At 70.1% G+C, this 17909-nt stretch overlaps 1 protein-coding gene across 8 annotated transcripts; it reads left to right on the forward strand.

The window, feature by feature from the left end:
• Window positions 1-1257: 1257 nt before the first annotated feature.
• Window positions 1258-17671, forward strand: MAP7D1 (MAP7 domain containing 1). Of its 8 annotated transcripts, none has more exons than XM_074563023.1 (18): window positions 1258-1295; window positions 8695-9372; window positions 9517-9585; window positions 10296-10459; window positions 10740-10854; window positions 12565-12675; window positions 14162-14284; window positions 14425-14567; window positions 14695-14828; window positions 14926-15185; window positions 15262-15445; window positions 15516-15675; window positions 15945-16049; window positions 16175-16228; window positions 16340-16397; window positions 16537-16654; window positions 16728-16933; window positions 17019-17671. In XM_074563023.1, exons 2-18 carry the CDS (start codon window positions 8712-8714, stop codon window positions 17027-17029), a joined length of 2676 nt encoding a protein of 891 aa, XP_074419124.1. In that variant the 5' UTR covers window positions 1258-1295; window positions 8695-8711; the 3' UTR covers window positions 17030-17671. The 8 variants fall into 8 exon arrangements, with proteins under 8 accessions (XP_074419124.1, XP_074419127.1, XP_074419121.1 ...); XM_074563020.1 differs by lacking the exon at window positions 1258-1295 and adding an exon at window positions 1714-1921; XM_074563022.1 differs by lacking the exon at window positions 1258-1295 and adding an exon at window positions 3929-4087.
• The last annotated feature ends 238 nt before the right edge of the window (window positions 17672-17909 follow it).

Consider the following 17909-nt stretch of genomic DNA (forward strand, 5'->3'; position numbering starts at 1 on the left):
ATGCTCGTCCGCTCTGGGTGATGCAGTGCCCACTGGGCACACCTTGCTCACCCCACCAGGACCCCCGGGGCTGTGGCCCTGCCAGGCAAAGGGGCTTTGGAAGCCACTCGCCAGCACCCTCGGAGCAGGTCATGGGGTGGCCCCAGCCCTGCTCTGCCAGGTCCCTTGTGTGCCATGGAAATGAGGGGCCGTTGGGCTGCCGCAGCCCCCTTGGAGTCTGGGCCATGCAGGCGTGTGAGCAGGGCTGTTCCCCCTCCCTGTCCCGGGGCGTCCCCTGTGTTTGTGGGTTCGCTGGGACATGCACCTGTGCCACTCGCACTCCTGTCCCCCGCCATGCCCCCGGGACTGCGCAGCTCCTGGAGCCGCGGCTCAGCCACGCAGCATTCCCCGTCAGGGAGTCAGCCGGCAGGTGAGGCTGCCAGGAGTTTCGGGGAAGCCTCTGCTCTGGCTGAGCCGGGCGAGCCGCCGGCAGGCGGTGGGGCCGGGGGCCAGGGGCCGCGGGAAGGCGATGGCTCAGCCGCAGCGTGGGGCTCTGGGGCATTTGGGGCGGTTTGGGGCGTACAGCCACCCCTGCAGCGGCACAGAGAGGGGCCGCCCCGTCTGCTGGGGAGCTCTCCTGCCCGCTCCCTGTCCCCTGAGTCAGAGGAACACGCTTCCGGAGGACAGGGCTGGGATTTCAGGAAACCTGTTTGCCTGGTAGGCGAGGGAGGATGGGTGGCAGGGGATCTCCTGGCCCCGTGGTGATGTCATCCCCAAAACAGGCATCACTGATGGGCGCTGCCCACAGAAAACTGTATCTGTTCATCAGCACGTCCCCATGAACCCAGAGATAGGCACTTTGTGATGTCCTTGGGCCAGGCTGGTTGCGCAGTGGAGGGGGATGTGTCCCTGGCTCCTGCTGGCCCTGCAAAGCCCAAAGCCGTGCTTCTCCCCCTGCTGCTGCTGCTGCCCGCACGTCCCCTGCCCTTGGATGTGCTGCCACAGTGGGCAGGCGCCCGTGCTGCTGCGTGGGGCAGGGACCGGGGCCGCTCTCCTGGCCCACCCCTGCTTCTTGCAAGGCCAAGAGGAGTTTCACCCCCGAGCGGAGCCGAGCCAAGGCCTCTGCTCCTGTCTGGGGAGTGGGGGAGGCCTCTTCTTATCTGCCTGTTATCGAGGCAGGGTGGGATGTGTGATGGCGAAGCCCTCACCCCCGGGAGCAGGGGGTGGCTGCTGGCGGTGACTAAGGCTCACATGTGACGGTGGCGGGGGGCGGGGGGGGGGGGAGAAGCAGCTTCAAGGTCTCACGAGCAGCCAAGGTGGGGGTCCAGGACGGGAAATTGGCATCTCTTTGGGGTGCTGATCTGAGTGGTGCTGGCTGTGGCTCTGTCCACGGGGGAGTCAGGGGGTGTCTGCTGCAAGGGCAGCACTTTGCAGGTGACCATCATAAAACGTGGGGAGTAGGAAGGATGGGTGCGAGCCCCAAAATGTGGGAGAAGAAGGGCTGGAGATGGGCGAGTGCCCGAGCAAGGCTGGGGGATGCTGGGCAGTGCAGGGGAAGCAGCAGGGCAGGCCTGAGGCCGTTGTGATGGCCGTGGGGTCCCAGCCCTGGCTGCGGGAGGGCAGCCACGAGCCCGGGGGTGGGAGACTTGCGGAGGGGCGCAGGGCCGGGCCGGGGGAGAGGCGACCCCGGGCAGAGCATCCCCGGCCTGCCCGCTCCCCCCCCAGCCCGGGGCCGCGGGGCCGGGCGGGATGCGCGGCCGGGGCCGGGGCGGGGAGCGCCGTGCGTCCTCCCCCGCCGGGCCGGGGGGAGCGGGGCGGCGCGGCTCGGCGCGGCTCGGCACGGCACGGCTCGGCCAGCCCTCTGCGCCTCCCCGACACGCCATGGAGAGGAGCCGCGCCGGGCGGGAGCCGCAGCCCCAGCCCCAGCCCCAGCCGGCCCAGGGTAAGGCTCCGCGGCGGGGACCGGCCCCGCTCCCGGCTCCGGCCCCGGCGGGCGCCCAGGGCCTTTCCCGCACGGCGGGGCCGCGCCGGAGCCGAGGTGCAGAATGCGGCCATGGGGGAAGCGGGAGCGGGGCCGCGGCGGGGAGCGGGGTCCGGGCGTAGGGGAGAGGGGTTCAGCCGTGGGGTGAGCGGGACCCCGCCGTGGGGATGCGGGACCCGGCCGTGGGCGATGCCGGCGGGGATGCCGCGGCGGCCGGGCCCGGGGGATGCGGCGGGGCCGCCCGCGGAGCCGCTGGGGCGGCAGAGCTGGGGCGGGGGCCCAGGAAGGCGGTGGAAGAGCTCGGGGGGACGCGCTGCCGGGGCCGGGGGGGGGTCTTCCCGGGAGGGACAAAGCCCCGGCACGGCCCCTCCATCTTGGGGTGGGACGGAGCCGCGCAGCCCCCGGCTCCGCCGCCGCCGGGGGGGTGCGGGGGAGCTGCCCTTGGGGAGCCCTCCCGGGGGCGGCCCCGCCATGGCGGGGGGGTCCGGGGCGGCGGCGCCTGCCCCTGCCCTGCTTCTTCCTCCCCGGCCACTGGGCGATGCCGGCCGGGCCCCGAACCCCCCCCCCCGCCCCCCCAGGTGCCGCTGCCGGGGGTCCCGGCGGGCAGGGCCCCGCTGCCGCGTGCGGTGCCGGGTCCCGGCGCGGCAGGCGGGGGGGGCTGCCTGCCAGGGATGGTGTGGGTGGCCCTGGGGTCCGCGTCCCGGTTGTGCGGAGGTCACGGCCCGTCCCGCTGCCTGCCGCCTCGGCCGGGGGCGAGCAGAGGCGGGGACCGGCGGGTCGAGGGGTGCCGGCGTTGCCCCCTCGCCGCGGGGACGGGGGGGGATCCCAGCCCGGCCGGTCCCGGCGCTGCCCCGGGATGAACTCTGCCGCCGGCTCTCGGCTCGGCAAACCGGGGCGGGCGGCGGCCGGCGGGGCCGAGCCGCGGGTTTGTTTTGGCTCTTCCCCGCAGGGCTCCAGCCAAGCGCTCCGTGGCCCCGCCGGGCCGCGCTCGGCGCGGGGCTGTGACTAAGCAGCGCCCGGCGGCGGGGCCGCTTCCCACCGATGGAGGAAGAGGAGAGGCGGCTCCCCTCCCCCCCGGCCCCGCTGCCCGCCGTGATTCACCGCCCGGGCCCGGGCAGGCGGCGAGGGATGGCCGTCCGCTCCCGGCAACGCCGCGGTGCCGCTCGCCCTTTACCGGCGGCTCTCGAACACACCGGCCGCGCTGCCCGAACGGCGCGTCCTGCGCTGCGGACATATTGTCTGTGTCCCGCTCGCCGCCTCCGCAGCCATCCCTGCTGGGCCTGGCCTTCCCCCCCCGATGCCCGAGGAGGGAGGCTGCCTGCTCCCAGCCACGCTAGCCACGCTGGCCACTTCCGCGGCCGGCCGGGCCCCCCACAGTCCCCCCGGGCCGTTCGGTTCCCCGGTGCGGGGAGGCATTTGCTGCTTTACGGCGAGCGGAGGATGGCGGTGGGGGAGTGCGTGTGGCTCTGCAGCATGTCCCACTCTGGGGAGCGTCCCCAGTCCTTCTCAGTTGGGAGACCCACATGGCCGGGTAGCCCAGGCTGCTCTCTGTCTCGCTGCCCGTGGGTCAGAGCCCCCAGCCCCCCCCCATATACCGTGTCCCGTCTGCCAGCGGGGCTGCGATTGTACTCCAGGGACCAGGACCCACCATGGGGTGGGGGAGCCACTGGTGCTTGGGGGGACAGGAGCCCGTGGAGGGCAGACAGGGCAGAACTCGGGCCAGCAGAGCCACATGGGTGGGATGCTGCCCCGCAGGCGGGCAGAGGGGCAAGGACCACGGTGGGGAGCAGGCAGGGGTTCGTTCTTATCTGGATTTCCCCCGGCTTCTCGAGCCCTTCTCCCTCCTGCACGCGGAGAGGGAGGGTGCAGGGCGAGCTGGTTGCCAGCCAGCGCCTGTGTTTGGGAGCAGGCAGCTCGGGAGCTCTCCCAGCGCGGGGATGCCAGCAGAGCCGCTGCTGCGAAACCGTCAGAGCAACGTGACGCGACGTGCGGAGTGGTGATGTGACAGTCCCGTGGTGCCATGTCCAAAATAGTTAGCGCAGCTCTTGCTGGTCGAAGGGCTCTGAGCAGGGACAGCACAGGCAGCCTGCTGGGAGCGGAGCCGGATCCTGCACGGCCCCAGCCCTGGTAGGTGCCCGCATCGGCGTTGCAAGGCTCAGGACCCGTTTTTTGGAGGTGCTGAGCACCAGCTCCCCAAGAGGCCGGATCCCAGCAGGTGCGGAGCCCCCTGCCCTGCCTTTGAGCCAGGTTTCTGTTTTCCCAGCATGATGCCAGCAGACAGGTTTTCGGGAGCATGGCTGGGGCGGCAGCCCTCGGCACTGGTGGCTCCGCACGGGTCAGCCCAAGGACGAGGGCACCTCCTGTCGCCGCTGCTGGCGCTGCCCAGATGGATGGCAGGCAGGTGCTGCCGGCCCCTGCCCTCGGTCTGTTTGGGGCTGTGCCGTGACCGCAGCCAAACGGAAAGTTTGCTGTGGGGGTGCTGGGGCGGTGCAGCAGCTCAGGCTCTTTCCTTCGCATGTATTTTAAACGCTGGAAACCCCCCCGGCTCTGGCCCCGCTCTGTCCACGAGATCCCATCTCCCAAGTTCCTCTTGTTGCTCTCCAGCTTGGCACGTCACTGCCGGCTGGGTGCTGAGCCTCAGGAGCTCAGTGGCTTCTGCCGGGGGTCAGTGTGGTTCCCCCATGGCTGCCCCCTTCCCCTCCCCCTCCCCCTTCCCAGTGTCTTGGGAGAATATGGACTCCGGGAAGGGGGGCTGGTCCTCTGTGCTGGGGGGTGCTGGAGAGTGGGTGCAGCCCCCGCTAAAGCAGCCCTGCCAGGAGCAGGTGAAAAGGCAGCATGACCCCAGCCGGGTGGGCAATGCCTTGCCATTCCCTTTCCTCCTGCCTGGCATCCACCAGGGGCATCCAGCTGTGCCCTCCCGGCTGCGCTCCTGCCTGTGCCCCTCCTGCCCTGCTGCGGCCTGGCCCTAGAGGCCGTCCCCAAAGCGGGGCTGTGGGCAGCGCGTGGGGCACCTTGGGAAGATGCCTGACCTACCGTGACGCTGCCGGCTGTATTTCGCTGGCTCTGAGCCATCAGGGAAAGGAACCAGCCTTGGGCTACAGCACCTGTGCTGCCCGCGGCCAGGGTGCAGGTGGCTGTGGGCAGCAGCTCCATGGGACCCCCCCCACAGGGGACAGGAGTGTCATTGCCATCAGTGGCAGTGACAGAGTGGCACTGGCCACCCCTGTGGTGTGGGGCTGTTGGTGCTTGCTTTGTGCATCGCCTGCATCTCCCTGCCCATGCGTGTGAGCTGGGGTGAGGGTGTGCGTCAGCGCTGCACCCACGGCCAGGACGTGCCGGGGCTGTGCCGGGGATGCTTGCTCACTGTCCCTGTCATCCAGGTGTCAGGGGTGCTGCAGCACGGGGGAATCCCAGGAGCTGGGTGGGACCGGGCAGGGCTCGGCTCCAAAGCACATCTGCGACGTGGCGAGGTGGGGTGGGATTGGGGGCAGAGCTGGGGCTTCGAGCATCCTCAGGGCTTTGAGCACTCCACGGCACTCCAGTGGCCTCGGGCAGCTGCTCTCCCTGCCGGACACCGGCACCCGCAGAGCAATCCCAGCCTGGGGGCTGCAGCTGCTTCCCTGCTCAGCACTGGGTCCTGTTGGAGATGAGGAGAGGCCCCAGGGACCCATCCTTTCCGCTCTGGCACTGCCATCGAGGTGGGGGGAGGCAGCCGCAGCGGGAAGGGCACGAAGACACATTGGGTGCGTGAGTGTCCCCATGGGCTGCGGGGAGCAGCCCTGCAGAGCCAGCGGTGGCTCTCGGGGCTGAGATTCCCCTCGGGACCTTGTCCCTGGGCATCACAGGGACTTGTGCAATGGCCAGAGTGGCCGGGGTCCACCGGCCGGGTGCTATGACACCAGCCCCTTCAGGTGGCTTTGCAGCGGCCATCAACGGGCCCCCGCTGCACCCGCCAGCCCTGCTCTCCTCTCCTCCCCGGGTGGGGGTGAGCCCTGTGCGACGCCCCTGTCCCCAAGTGGGGACCGCACGTGGAGCAGCCCATGGTGGGCCCTGGCCGTGCCGCAGAGCGGGAATGTGAGGATGCAGCAGACGGGGGGAGCTGAGGTTAAAGCGCAGTGGGTGCCCCCCCCCGCCCTCGTGGGAAGTGCCCCGTGGGGATGTGCGGCGGACGGTTAACGAGGGCTGCTCGCCTTCCGACCGGAGCACCCCGCGGGGCCGCAATGTGCTCTCGCTTCACGGCACAGGGGAATTTGCCTCTGCCTGGCTGAGCATCCCCAGCCATGTGCTGGCCACGGAGCAGCGCTGCACCGGGCAGGGCTGGGCTGGAGGTGCTGGTGGGGCTCGGTGGTGCGGGCGCTGGTGCCACATGGATGCACGGGAGGAGCTGGGTGACACGGCATTGAGGGGCAGCACCTTGCCCCGTGGCCATGGCCCATGGCTGGGCACAGCACCATCCCAGTGCCAACAGTGGGGCCAGAGCGATGCAGGCTCGCCCGGGCTGGGGGCTGCAGGGGAGCCGTGCCTGCATGTCTGGGGGGCCAGGGAGCTAATCCCCTGCGGAATGCCCCAGCCGGGGGAGAGGGGACGCCCGCGCCGCCTGAGAGCAGGCAGCATTGGGTTTCAGGGCAGCTGCTGTGCTGGAGCAGCGACAGGGACAGATGGCGACAGGGCTGGCCCCAGCCATGCGCGGGGGTTTTGGCCATGCTTGGCAGCCCTGCCCTGGCCCAGGGTGCTGCCGTCCCTCCGGCTGGCGGCGCAGGATGGATCCTGCCCAGGGCTGTGCCCGGGGCTCCGTGCCTAGCAGCACAGGGTGGGCAAGGAGGCACCTGCCATGCCCAGCACAGCTCCTCGCGTGTCTGGGGCTGCGGGAGGTATTCCCATCTGCCTGGGGCTTTCAGCCTGGCCTTCAAGCTTTGACTCCGCTGGTGGCCCTGCGAGCAGTGCCTGGCTGTGCCACTGCAGCCCTCCTGGGGGGTCACCCCTCCCAGATGGGACATGCACAGTGCCACCACGGGTATTGTCCTCAGAGCCGGCTCCTGTGGAGCTGCCGAGCCTCTCTGCCTGTGGATCCTGATCTGGGGCAGCCTTGGGGGGACGGGGTGGGGGATGCCCCCGGCTGCGGCCCTGGCACCTTCCCGGCCGCACATTAGACTGATGGCTGCCTTGCAGGGTGCAGCGATGGGGATGTGGGATGTGCAGGATCGGGGCCAGGGGATGGGCTGGCTTCCTGCGGCAGAAAATACCCGGAAGGCTGCATGGGTCGGCGGGGGGGCCATGGCTGGCTGTGTCCCCCGTGGAGCCCGGGAGGGGTGGACCCTGCTGACACCAGCCCTGGCCTGCAGGGGGGCTGCAGCAGGACCCCCAGCTCCTCCCTGGGCAGGCGGGTGCTGCTGTGGGTGCTGTGCCCCAGTGAGGGTGCTGGTGAGCCATGGGACCTGGGGTGCACCCATGCCTGCGGCACAGGGGGGGGCTTGTGGTGCCTTCCCTGGCAGCCTGGGGCTGCCCCTGGGCTCGGACGGCTCCGGCGTGGGGTGGAGGAGCGGCGCCGGCTGTGTTTACAGAGCCCACACTTTGCCCCTCACCGAAGATTGTGGAGAGCTCTGCAAACACGGCCCTGCCCGGTGCATGACATCACCCGCGGCCAGAGCCGCTCGCTGGGGCCGGTGGGTGCCGGTCACTGGTGTCCCTGCTGTGCCACGCTGCCGGAGCTGGGGCCACACGCTGCAGCGGTGCCAGCGGTGCTGGAGCTGGGTGCCCATGGCTCCCAGGGCAGGTCGGGCATCATTCCCGGGCACCTGCCCACTGCCTGGGGTCAGGGCTGTGATCCCGGCACGCGCCCAAAAGTGCATTGGCAAAGGGCTGGTTATCGGGGGACGGGGAGGGATCACCATGGGCGGTCCTGGCACATCCGCTTTTGCCAAGGGGACACGCTGTGGCTTTGCAGGGCGGCTGGCATCACCTCTCCATCCCCAGCACTGGGGCGTGCAGTGGGTGCCCCTGGGGTCCCTGTCTCCCCTGGGGCTGGCCGGGACAGGGGCGCAATTCTCCGGGCTGCTCTGCTCAGGGTGCACAGAGCAGGCAGCGTGCCCCCCGCCTGCCCCACGGCGGGGCAGCAAGTGGCTGGGCTCTATGCGGGGAGGGGGCTGTTTGCTGGCGGCAGCGGCCTCGTGTGCATTCCTGGGCCATGAGTTCATGGCTGCGCGCGGGCCTGGCCGTGGCATGGCGCAGCGCTGGGGGACATGGGCCGGAGCAGTGACGTCAGGCCGCGGGGCCCGCGCCCATCCTGCCTCCAGCCCTGCCACCAGCGCCGGCGGAAGCGGCTCTGCATCCTCCGGGGAGAGTGGCGGGGAAGCGCGTGGGTCCCCGTGCCGGTGTGGGGTCTCTGTCCCGCAGCGGGGCTGGGGCGGCAGCTGTCGGAGGAAGAAGGGCGGCTTTGTGGCGGCGGTGCCTGGCAGAGCCCCGGCCGGTCCCTCTGTGCATTGTGCGCCCGGCGCCTGGCACCCGGCGTGGGGCAACGTGGGGCAGCGTGGGGCAGCATGGGCGCCCCCCGAGACAAGGGCAGCAGCAGGGCTTGGGTGGGGATCCCACTGCCTTCCCTGAGAGGACCTGGGGACTGTCCCCAGCCCCTGCGGCCAGGGACAGCCTTGCTCCCGAGGGCTGTGTTTTTGGGGGGACGGGACTGCCCCGGGCTCCCCCGCTGAGTGACCGTTTGCTCTGCTCTGCCTGTGTTGCAGGGAAGCCACCGTCCCCGATGGGAGACAGCATTGTCCCCCCCACCTCGCCGCTCCCCTCGCCTGGGGATGCCCTGCAGGGAGAGCACACCCCCCTCCAGCGGGACCGACCTGTCCCTCCAGCCGGCATCCCCTCCGGACAGCCCATCTCACCTGTCCCTCCAGCTGGCACCCCCTCCGAAAAGACCGTCTCGCCCGTCCCTGCAGCCGTGACCCCCCCCAGGCAGCCCGTCTGCCCCCCAGCCGTGACGGCCACCCCTGAGAGCAGCACCCCGCAGCGTGACCGACCCGTCCCTGCAGCCACAATGCCGTCAGGACAGCCTGTCTCCCCCGTCCCTGCAACTGTGGCCCCCTCAGCAGAGAGTGTCCCCCCATGGTGTGACCGGTCCCCCCCTGGGCCCCCCCGGCCCCCTGCGACGGAGCACTCCAAAGAAGAGGCATCGCCCCACGCCGCTGGCCAGCCCGTCCCCACTGCTGCTGCCCCTTGCCCAGCAGAGACGCTGCCCCGCGGGAGTGAGCCCCCGGCTCTGGCTGCCGGCGAAGGGCCCCCCCGCTCCAGTGCCAAAAGTCCCCCGGGGGGCACAGCCGGGCCCCCCTCGAAGGACGTGCTGCCCCGGAGTGACCGCCCAGCCCCAGCTGCAGCCTCGCCGGCTCCTGCCGCCAGCCCCAGGCCCAAGCAAGGTGGGTGCCCGGGGGGTCAGGGGTGCTCCGGGGCGCTGGCACCCTGCAGGCGCTGCTCGATGCCTCCATGCCCGGCTGGTGCCAGCACAGCACCGGGGCTGGGGGGGGGTCGGGTGCTGATCTGACGGTGTCTCCCCGCTGCAGATGCCCAGAAAGCCCAGGCAAGGCACAAGCAGGCGAAGGAGCGGCGCGAGGAGCGGGCCAAGTACCTGGGTATGGGGCAGGGGCAGCAGGGTGGGACGCAGGGCTGGCAAACCCCCGGGAGCCCCCGGGCGCGCGCCGGGAGGGAAAGTGGATGAAGCGGGGGAGGCAGGAGCTAAGGAGCTTTGCCGGGTCAGGGGCAATCCCATTAGCTGCAATGAGCTGAGCCTGGGCAGGAGCTGCTGTGCCAGCGGCTCTGTCCCCCCCAGCATGCTGCTGACCCCCCCGGCACACCGCTGCCCCCTTTGCCACGCTTCCCCGGCTGCCTCATGCAGTGCAGGTGCCCCCCGGGTGCACTGATGCCCCCTGGTCTGTATGGCTACCACCAGCCCCGTGCCCAGCTCTCTCCCGTGTGCAGGCAGCAGCAGGCAGCTGCAGGCAGCCCTGCAGTGGCTCGGGGCGGAGGGCGAGCGGGGGCCCTGTGCCGCGCATGGGGCCTCCTCGTCCCCGCGCTCTTTCCACCCTCATTCCCCCATTGTTCACCGGCGCGGCGCGGCTCGGCGGGCTCCCGGCCTCCCTTTTGTCCTCGCCCAAACCCCTCCCTTGCCGGCCGGCCGCGATGCCGCCTGCCCCGCGCACTCGGGGAGCCCAGCCGCGTGCCCTGGCCGGAGCCAGCCCTCGGCCCCGCACTGCCACCACGGGCACGCATCCCGACCGCGGGGTTCGCCAACACCGGGGCTGTGCCTCGGGTGTGACCCCGCTGCCCCGGCTCCCCCCTGCAGCCGCCAAGCGGGTGCTGTGGCTGGAGAAGGAGGAGAAGGCCAGGCTGCTGCGGGAGAAGCAGCTGGAGGAGCGCCGCAAGCGCCTGGAGGAGCAGCGGCTGAAGGCGGAGAAGCGCCGTGCTGTCCTGGAGGAGCGGCAGAGGCAGAAGCTGGAGAAGAACAAGGTGGGGATGGGGGATCATGGGCTCAGTGGGTGGGGGGCTGGGGTGGCACCATTGGGGATGTGCTCCCTGCGGAGATCCTGTGGCTCTTTGGGAGCTGCCCACCGTGCCCGTCCTCTGTGGCGCACATCCTTCACAGTGCCCAGCTCCTTGGGCACTTGTGTCCTGGCGCAGGCATCACTGCCCCGTCCCCCTCTAAGCATCCCCATTGCTGCGGTACCCTGATGCCGGGCAGCTCCAGCCAGTCCCAGCCCTGTTCATTTCATCCCTCTCCCTGGGGCAGGAGCGCTACGAGGCGGCGATCCAGCGGTCGGCCAAGAAGACGTGGGCAGAGATCCGGCAGCAGAGGTGGTCCTGGGCTGGGGCCCTGCACCACGGCTCCCCCGCACACAAGGATGGTGAGTGCCAGGCTGGGCGAGGGCATCCGGAGCCCCGTGGCTCTGCCGGCGGCGGGGGCGGCTGGGCACGGCTCTGCGGTGCTCTGTGCAGGGAGGGCGAGACTCCCCAAACCCAGCTCGGCCCTGCTCTGCTGGGGAGCCATGCTGCCATCACCCCGGGCTGTGCCGCAGCCTGACGGGGTCCCTTGGTTTTTCCCCGCTCTCGTGGCACCGTGTCCCTCAGGCTGGGCGTAAGGTGGAGGCTGTGCGTCACGGTCACTGCTCTGTGCAGGGACATGTGTGGGGACGGCCCTGGCTGCCCGTGGGGACACCACGGCTGTGGTGCCCGTGTCTCTGTCAGCTGGGCAGGGGTTGTGGAGCTGTGCAAGGCTGTTGCTGTCTCTCATTGGAGTCTCTGCTGCCGCTTGTCCCCTTGTCCCCCGGCTGGGTGGGGGCAGCGCTTGGCCCCTCCAGCCCCAACATGGGGGTGGTGACCGTGGCTGTGTGTGCTCCCGGGTGTGTATGGCCGTGCCGTGCCCCGCTGTGCCGTGCCGTGCCCCTGCAGCGGCTGCCGGAGGCTCAGCCGTGCCCACTTTCCCGCAGCAGGAGCACTGAGCCCAGCGGGCCACTCTCCTCGGGGGCTCCTTGGGGACTCCCCGCGGGGTTTGGCAGCGGGGCTGGGCATGTGGGGTCTGTCCTGACCCCTGACTGCTGAGGGGACAGGGCTGCACCAGCAGGCACTGGCATTCCCTGGCATATCCGATGGCAGGCTGATGGCATAGAGGGGAGAGCGGTGCCCGCAGGGCTTGTGTTGTGGGGTGGCTCTGCCTGACTGGGCCATGTGTACAGGTGTGTGCCGGGCTGTGCGTACAGCACTGTGTACCTGTTGGGGCCGCGTGTATCGGTAGTGTGCGCCCGGCTGTGCCTGGCACCACGTGTGTACAGGCACCGTGTGCCCGGCTGTGCCTGGCTGGGCTGTGCGTACTGGCGTTGTGTGGCCAGCTCTGCCCGGACAGGCTGTGCGTACGGGCACCGTGTGCCCGCTTGTGGCTTGTGGCACATTCAGGGACAGACCCGCATGCCTGCGGTGCAGCACCCAGCAGGGTCTGTCAAGGGGACACCTTCCCCTGCACCTTCCCACGTGGGGCACGCTGCCAGAGCTGCCACTGGCAGTCTCGCTCGCCGATCTCCTGGCTGCCGCCTCTGCCGGCAGCAATCTCCCCATGCCGGTCTCTTTGGAGGAGCCTGGCCAGGCACAGGGGTCCTGGCACCCTGTGGAGGTGCTGCCAGGCACCAGGACCCTCCTGGCACTGCTGTAGGGACCCGATACTGGCGTGAGCATTGTCTTTTGTCTGTATTTTCTGCCTCTGACCTGCTCCCCTGGCTGGCTGCTCACCCAGGCCTGCCGAGGACCCTGGCCACCCAGTTCCCGGTTCCCAGGACTGCTCTTGGGGGGGATCAGCATGGGAGGGCCCAGGAGCCACCTTGGCTCCCAAAGGATGAGATCCCTGCATGATCCCAGCATGACCCCCTGGGGCTTGGGCACCGTGCTGCGCCGGATGCCAGCGCCATGTGTTGTGTGCCCGGACACCAGCATCTCCTGGCCCCACTCTCTGTGTCGCATCCTCCCGTTCCTGCCCCAGTGCCCCGGCGCGGCCGTGCATGCTGCATGTGGGGGGCCCGGCCCCAGCCCCGGGACCTTAATGTCCTTGTGTCTTTTCCCTCCTCCAGGTGCGAGCCGGTGCTCGGTGTCCGCTGTAAACCTCCCCAAACACGTCGACTCTATAATCAACAAGCGGCTCTCCAAATCCTCTGCCACCCTCTGGAACTCTCCCAGTAGAAGTAAGAGCCCTTTGCATTCGCCCCAGCGCAGGGGGCACAGCCCAGCCCCCGCCCAGCGCTGGGGACCCCCGAGGCCAGGGTCCCCCGTCCCCAGGCCCTGCCTTGCAGCATGGTGCCCGCGGAGAGAGGAGAAGCCGTTTGCTGTTTGCAGGAGGATGCTGGAGCCGGCCAGCAGCTCCTTGAGGCTGCGTGCAGGCTGGGAGGAGGAGCAGAAGGAGTGGCTGGGTGGTGGCAGCCCCGTGGGATGCCACGACTGGGACTGGGAACTCTGGTTCCCTGCCCCAGGGCAGCTTCAGCGGGTGCAGATGCAGCCGTAGAGCGGGACTGCCTGTCACCGGACCCTCCTCGGGTCTGGGCACGGTGCCGGTGCCCACCGCCATGACGCCTGTCCCCACAGGCACCCAGGGCTGGGTGCTACAGAGCGCTGTGGGTGCGGTGCTGTGTCGGGTGCTGCGAGGTCGTCCTGGCCCTGGGCGAGCTGCCCGAGGCTGCTGGCCGCGCCGGAGGGATGCGTCCAGCGCCGGGGCTGCTGTTGTGTTTCGGGGTTGCCTGGCGATGGGTGTGCGCCTTCCCGGCCGGGTATAAATAGCCGGAGCAGCTGACACGGGCGGCTGCAGGCGATGGTGACGCAGGCAGCTCCCACCAGCGCTGGGGGCTCAGCCTGGGGAGAGGCACCCAGGGGCTCTCAGCACTGCCCGGGTGGGAGCAGCATCTCCCTGGGGTGGTGCCGGGCCTGGCGCCTTGTCCCCCCTGCTGCTCCCATGGCTCTGTTTTATCCCCTCTTGGCAGCGTGTGCTGCTCCTGGCCTGACCGGGTGCCCTGGTGGAGGGGGACTGAGGGGCTCTGTCTCTGCGGGTGCTTCCCGTGCGTTCATGGGGTGTTCGGTGCCAGCGATGTGCGCTGGAGGGCAGCCAGTGGCATCCCCAAGCCCAGCTGAGCCGGCAGCGTGGCTGGCGACTGACATTCTTGGGTGCCATGAGCCGAGCCTGGCCTGGCTCCTGTGGCATGCTTGGTGACTTTGGCACAGCTCCCTCGGGGTGAAGGCACACTGCGGTGTGCACGCCAGGACAGGGGCACGGGGAGGGTGCACGCCGGCGCTGGACAGGAGGAGGGGGCCAGGATGGAAGGGGCTACTGTTGGCAGGACTACACCCTGGTGCTGTGGATGCTGCTCACTGTGGGTGCACCGCAGCTGAGGTGTCTGCAGGGCATGGGGACAGTGTTGTCATCATGCTGCAGTGCTGTCCCGTGGGTGCCCGGCTGCCTGCCCATGCCTGCACCCACACAACCCTTTGTCCTGCCTCAGCTGGCCATGCAGGGCAGCAGGGAGCCTTCCACATGGCGGCCGAGCTTTGGGCACTCCCGGGGCCACACACATGCCCCGGCCTTGCACAACCGCCCGGCTGCTCCCTCCCAGCACAGGACTGGGGGCCAGGGCTGGTGCCCGTGGGCTCGGGGGTGTGCTAAGTGCCCCTCTCCTTCCCCAGACCGGAGCTTGCAGCTGAGCCCCTGGGAGAGCAGCATCGTGGACCGGCTGATGACGCCCACCCTGTCCTTCCTCGCGCGCAGCCGGAGCGCCGTGACGCTGGCTGGGAATGGCAAGGAGCAGGGTGAGCACCCGGGGGGAGCACGGGGCCACACGGGTCCTGGCACAGACAGGGGACTGGGACGAGGGAGCCTGAAGCCATCGGAGAGCTGGTGCCAGAGTTGTGCCAGCTCTGTCCTGAGGTGTGGTCCCTTCTACCCCCAGTGCCCGTGTGCCCCCGCTCGGCCTCCGCCAGCCCCCTCAGCCCCTGCCACAACCACCGCCTGCAGCACCGCTGCTGGGACAGGCGGAAGGGGACCACCAGCAGCCCCGATGTGACACCACGCCGCAGGACTGAGTCCTCGCCTGTGAGTGCCACCTCCCATGGGGACCCCTTGGTGCCAGCATGGCTGTGGGACACGGCATGGCTCCCGGCCCAGCCGAGCACCCGGTGCTGACACTGACGCTGTCTCTGTCTCTCCCTGGATGGAGCAGAAGAAGAAGGAGAAGAAGGAGAAGGAGCGGGAGAACGCCAAGGAGCGCAGCGCCCTGTCCCGCGAGCGCAGCCTCAAGAAGCGGCAGTCACTGCCGGCAGCACAGCCCCGGCTCCTGCCCGCAGCAGACAGCAGGTAGGGACCCGCCGCCAGGGAGGGTTGCCAGCCCCCTGCCCCACCGCCACAGGGGCTGCCTCAGCACCGCTAATGCCACCTCTCGCTCCATTTGCAGCCCCGGCCCCAAGAACCGTCCCTCATCCCCCGCCACCCCCAAAGCCCGTCCGGCATCCCCCAGCCCGGCCCTCGGCTCCCCCCACAAGCCGCCCCTGCCCCGCAGCGCCCACTCCTCTCCCAAGGTGCGGGCCAGGGCCCGGGAGGAGCGGGGGGAGCAGGAGGGCCAGGCAAAGGCGCGTGAGAGAAAGGAGGAGGAGCGGGGACCGGCCCCCCCATCCCTCCCCGAGCCTCCCAAGGTGCCCACAGAGCCAACGGCAGGTGCGTATGGGGTGGCTGGGGGGTTGGCGGGGCTGGGGGTAGCGGGAACAGCACTGACACTGTGTGCACCCCACAGCCCCCCCAGCTCCTGTGGCCCCTGCGGCCCCTGGCCCTGCGCCAGCCACCCCCCCAGGCAGACCCCCAGCTGGCACCACGGACCGGGAGGAGGCTGCCCGGCTGCTGGCGGAGAAGCGGCGTCAGGCCCGCGAGCAGCGGGAGCGTGAGGAGCGGGAGCGCCGGGAGCAGGAGGAGCGGGAGAGGTGGGTGCTGCCCCCCCACCCCGGCCCCCGGCCCCGGCCCCCCACCTTGCTGAGGGCCCCCTCCCCACAGGCGTCTGCAGGAGGAGCGGGCGCAGCAGGCGGCGGAGGAGCAGAGCCGCAGGGAGGCCATGGCGCGTCGGCAGGAGGAGGAACGGCGGCTGCAGGAGGAACGGGAGGCCCAGGAGAAGGCACGGGCCGAGCGGGAGGAGACAGAGCGGCTGCAGAGACAGGTCTGGGGTGGTGGGGTGTGGGGGCAGGGGGCTGCAGGGGAGGCGGAATGGAGGAAGAGGTGGGATGGAGGATGAAGGCAGGGATGGAGGGGAAAGGCAGGGATGCTCTCCTGTGGTCCCCACCTCAGCGGGATGCAGGGACGAGGACCAGTCCAGCCCCTCAATGCCCAGGGTGGCTGGAGGGGATGTGGGGCAGGGCTGTGCTGAGCCACCCGGGCAGCCTGTCCCTGCTGTCCTTCATCCGTCCCTGCTGTCCCGCTGTGCCGCAGAGGGAAGAGGCCGAGGCCAGGGCGCGTGAAGAGGCTGAGAGGCAGCGCCTGGAGCGGGAAAAGCATTTCCAGCGTGAGGAGCAGGAGCGGCTGGAGAGGAAGAAGGTGAGGGCTGGGGGCACCCCTGGGTGCATGGCACGGTGCGAGGGGTCCCTGCAAGGGATTCTGCCCAGGAGCCAGGGCAGGTCCCCCTGGCGAGGGCTGTGCACGAGCCCCTCTCTGCCCCACAGCGCCTGGAGGAGATCATGAAGAGGACGCGCAAGTCGGACACGGCAGATGCCAAGGTGGGTGTCTGTCCCCTGTGCCTCCTGCCTGGGGACTTGGGGGACTCTGCAGAGCCCTCCCACCCCTGGCCAGAGCCACCGCTGCCCCTCACAGCTCTCCTCTCCCTGCAGAAGAAGGAGGACAAGAAGGTGGTGAATGGGAAAGCGGCCGAGCAGGAGGATGCCCCAGGTACACCCCTCCTTCCAGCAGCCTATCACACATCTGCGGTGCCCGGGGTCTGCAGAGCTGCCACCCCATCCTGCTCCCCCCCCCAGCAATGCTCCTGCCCGGGGCCATGGCTGAGCGGGGGCTCTGCTGATGTCCCCAGGCCGCGAGAAGCGTGTGGGGCCGATGCCGAAGGAGGAGGAACTCCCTGAGACGGAGACGCCGAGCACGGGGACTCTGGGGGGGCCGAAGGGCCTGGCAGGCGAGGGGATGCAGCCAAGGTGAGCGCGGGAGCGGCCGGGGGGGCCAGGGGGCAGTGGGGCCCTGGCTGACCCCAGCCCTCCTGCCCCACAGCTCCCCCGCCAAGGAGGTGGCGTCCCCAGCGTCCCTGGTGAATGGCGTGCAGCCCAGCAAGCATGAGAACGGCTTCTCAGGCACGGAGGGGTCGCAGGAGCTGCTGGAGCTCTCCCACCACGGCACCAGCCCCGGCAGCATCATCCCCTTCGGCGACAAGGAGCCCTTCCTCAAGCAGGCTGTGGTCAAGCCCCCCCAGGTGACAGGTGAGAGATGGGGGGGGTGCACGGGGGGCCAGGGTGATGCCATGTCTGCCCCAGTCTCACCGCCGCACCCTCCCTCTGCCTGCAGAGGTGCTGTGAGGGCCAGGCCCCGGAAGATGTCCCCGCAGGGCCACCGCACACGTCCCGACTCCGGACGCCCGCGCAGAACCGTAGCTGTTGTCAGAAGAAAAACCTCGCTGCTCCCCCCTGCCCGCCGCGCACGCCCGGCCCTGCCGCGGAGGGCCCGGGCGCTGTGGGACCCTGGCGAGGCAGCTGCCGACCTCCTGCCCACTGCGGGGACACCTGGTTTCTCTCTTTGTTCTTGTTTTTATTTCGTTTTGTTTTTTGTTTTTTTTAAATATGCACCTTATCAGACTGACACCCCCACCCTAGCAGCCTGCCAGAGCCGCCCCAGACGTGTGGTGTAATAATGTAGTTATTTAACTTGCTGGGTACAATGTATGTGAATACTGTAAATAGAGCCTGGCCAGACATCGGGGACGCTCGCCTGGCCGGGCCCTGCGTGGGGCAGGAGGATTCGGGGCTGCCCGGGGCTCGCAGCCCAGCCAGGGGGAGGCCGCTCCCTGTCCCCATGTCCCCACGCGTGTCTGCGTGTGCGCTGGGTGCCCCCGGAGTGCGCACCCGGGGCCCAGCCGGCGCCATGCTGCTCTCCGTGCCGTTGTGACAGTGTTATGCATCCGGACAACCTTTGCGAACAATAAAAGTGGACAACTGCCCTCGCCTCGCCTCGCTCTGTCCCCGGGGGATGGGAACTGCGCTGCTGGCAGGCAGGCGGCTGTGCCTCCGTGCTCGGCGGGGCTGGCAGCTCTCCTGCCCCTCCGGCAGCAGCGGGGCAGATTTACCCCCACGTCGGGGCTCACCCCTAGAGCCCCCCAGCACCGTTTGCTCTGTCTGTTCCCTCCCGCGGCCTCAGCAGACTCGCGCCGGCTGCCTTCACATGTCGATGGGCCCCCGCACG

Source organism: Larus michahellis, chromosome 19, assembly GCF_964199755.1.
Source record: "Larus michahellis chromosome 19, bLarMic1.1, whole genome shotgun sequence".
Taxonomy (NCBI): domain Eukaryota; kingdom Metazoa; phylum Chordata; class Aves; order Charadriiformes; family Laridae; genus Larus; species Larus michahellis.

Excerpts from the sequence above, each read along its gene's own strand:
- MAP7D1 (XM_074563020.1), top strand. The coding sequence starts at position 1,729 with ATGCGCGGCCGGGGCCGGGGCGGGGAGCGCCGTGCGTCCTCCCCCGCC. Across the intron at positions 9,586-10,295 it reads GGAGCGGGCCAAGTACCTGG|CCGCCAAGCGGGTGCTGTGG; the intron begins GTATGGGGCAGG and ends TCCCCCCTGCAG. Across the intron at positions 12,676-14,161 it reads CTGGAACTCTCCCAGTAGAA|ACCGGAGCTTGCAGCTGAGC; the intron begins GTAAGAGCCCTT and ends CTCCTTCCCCAG.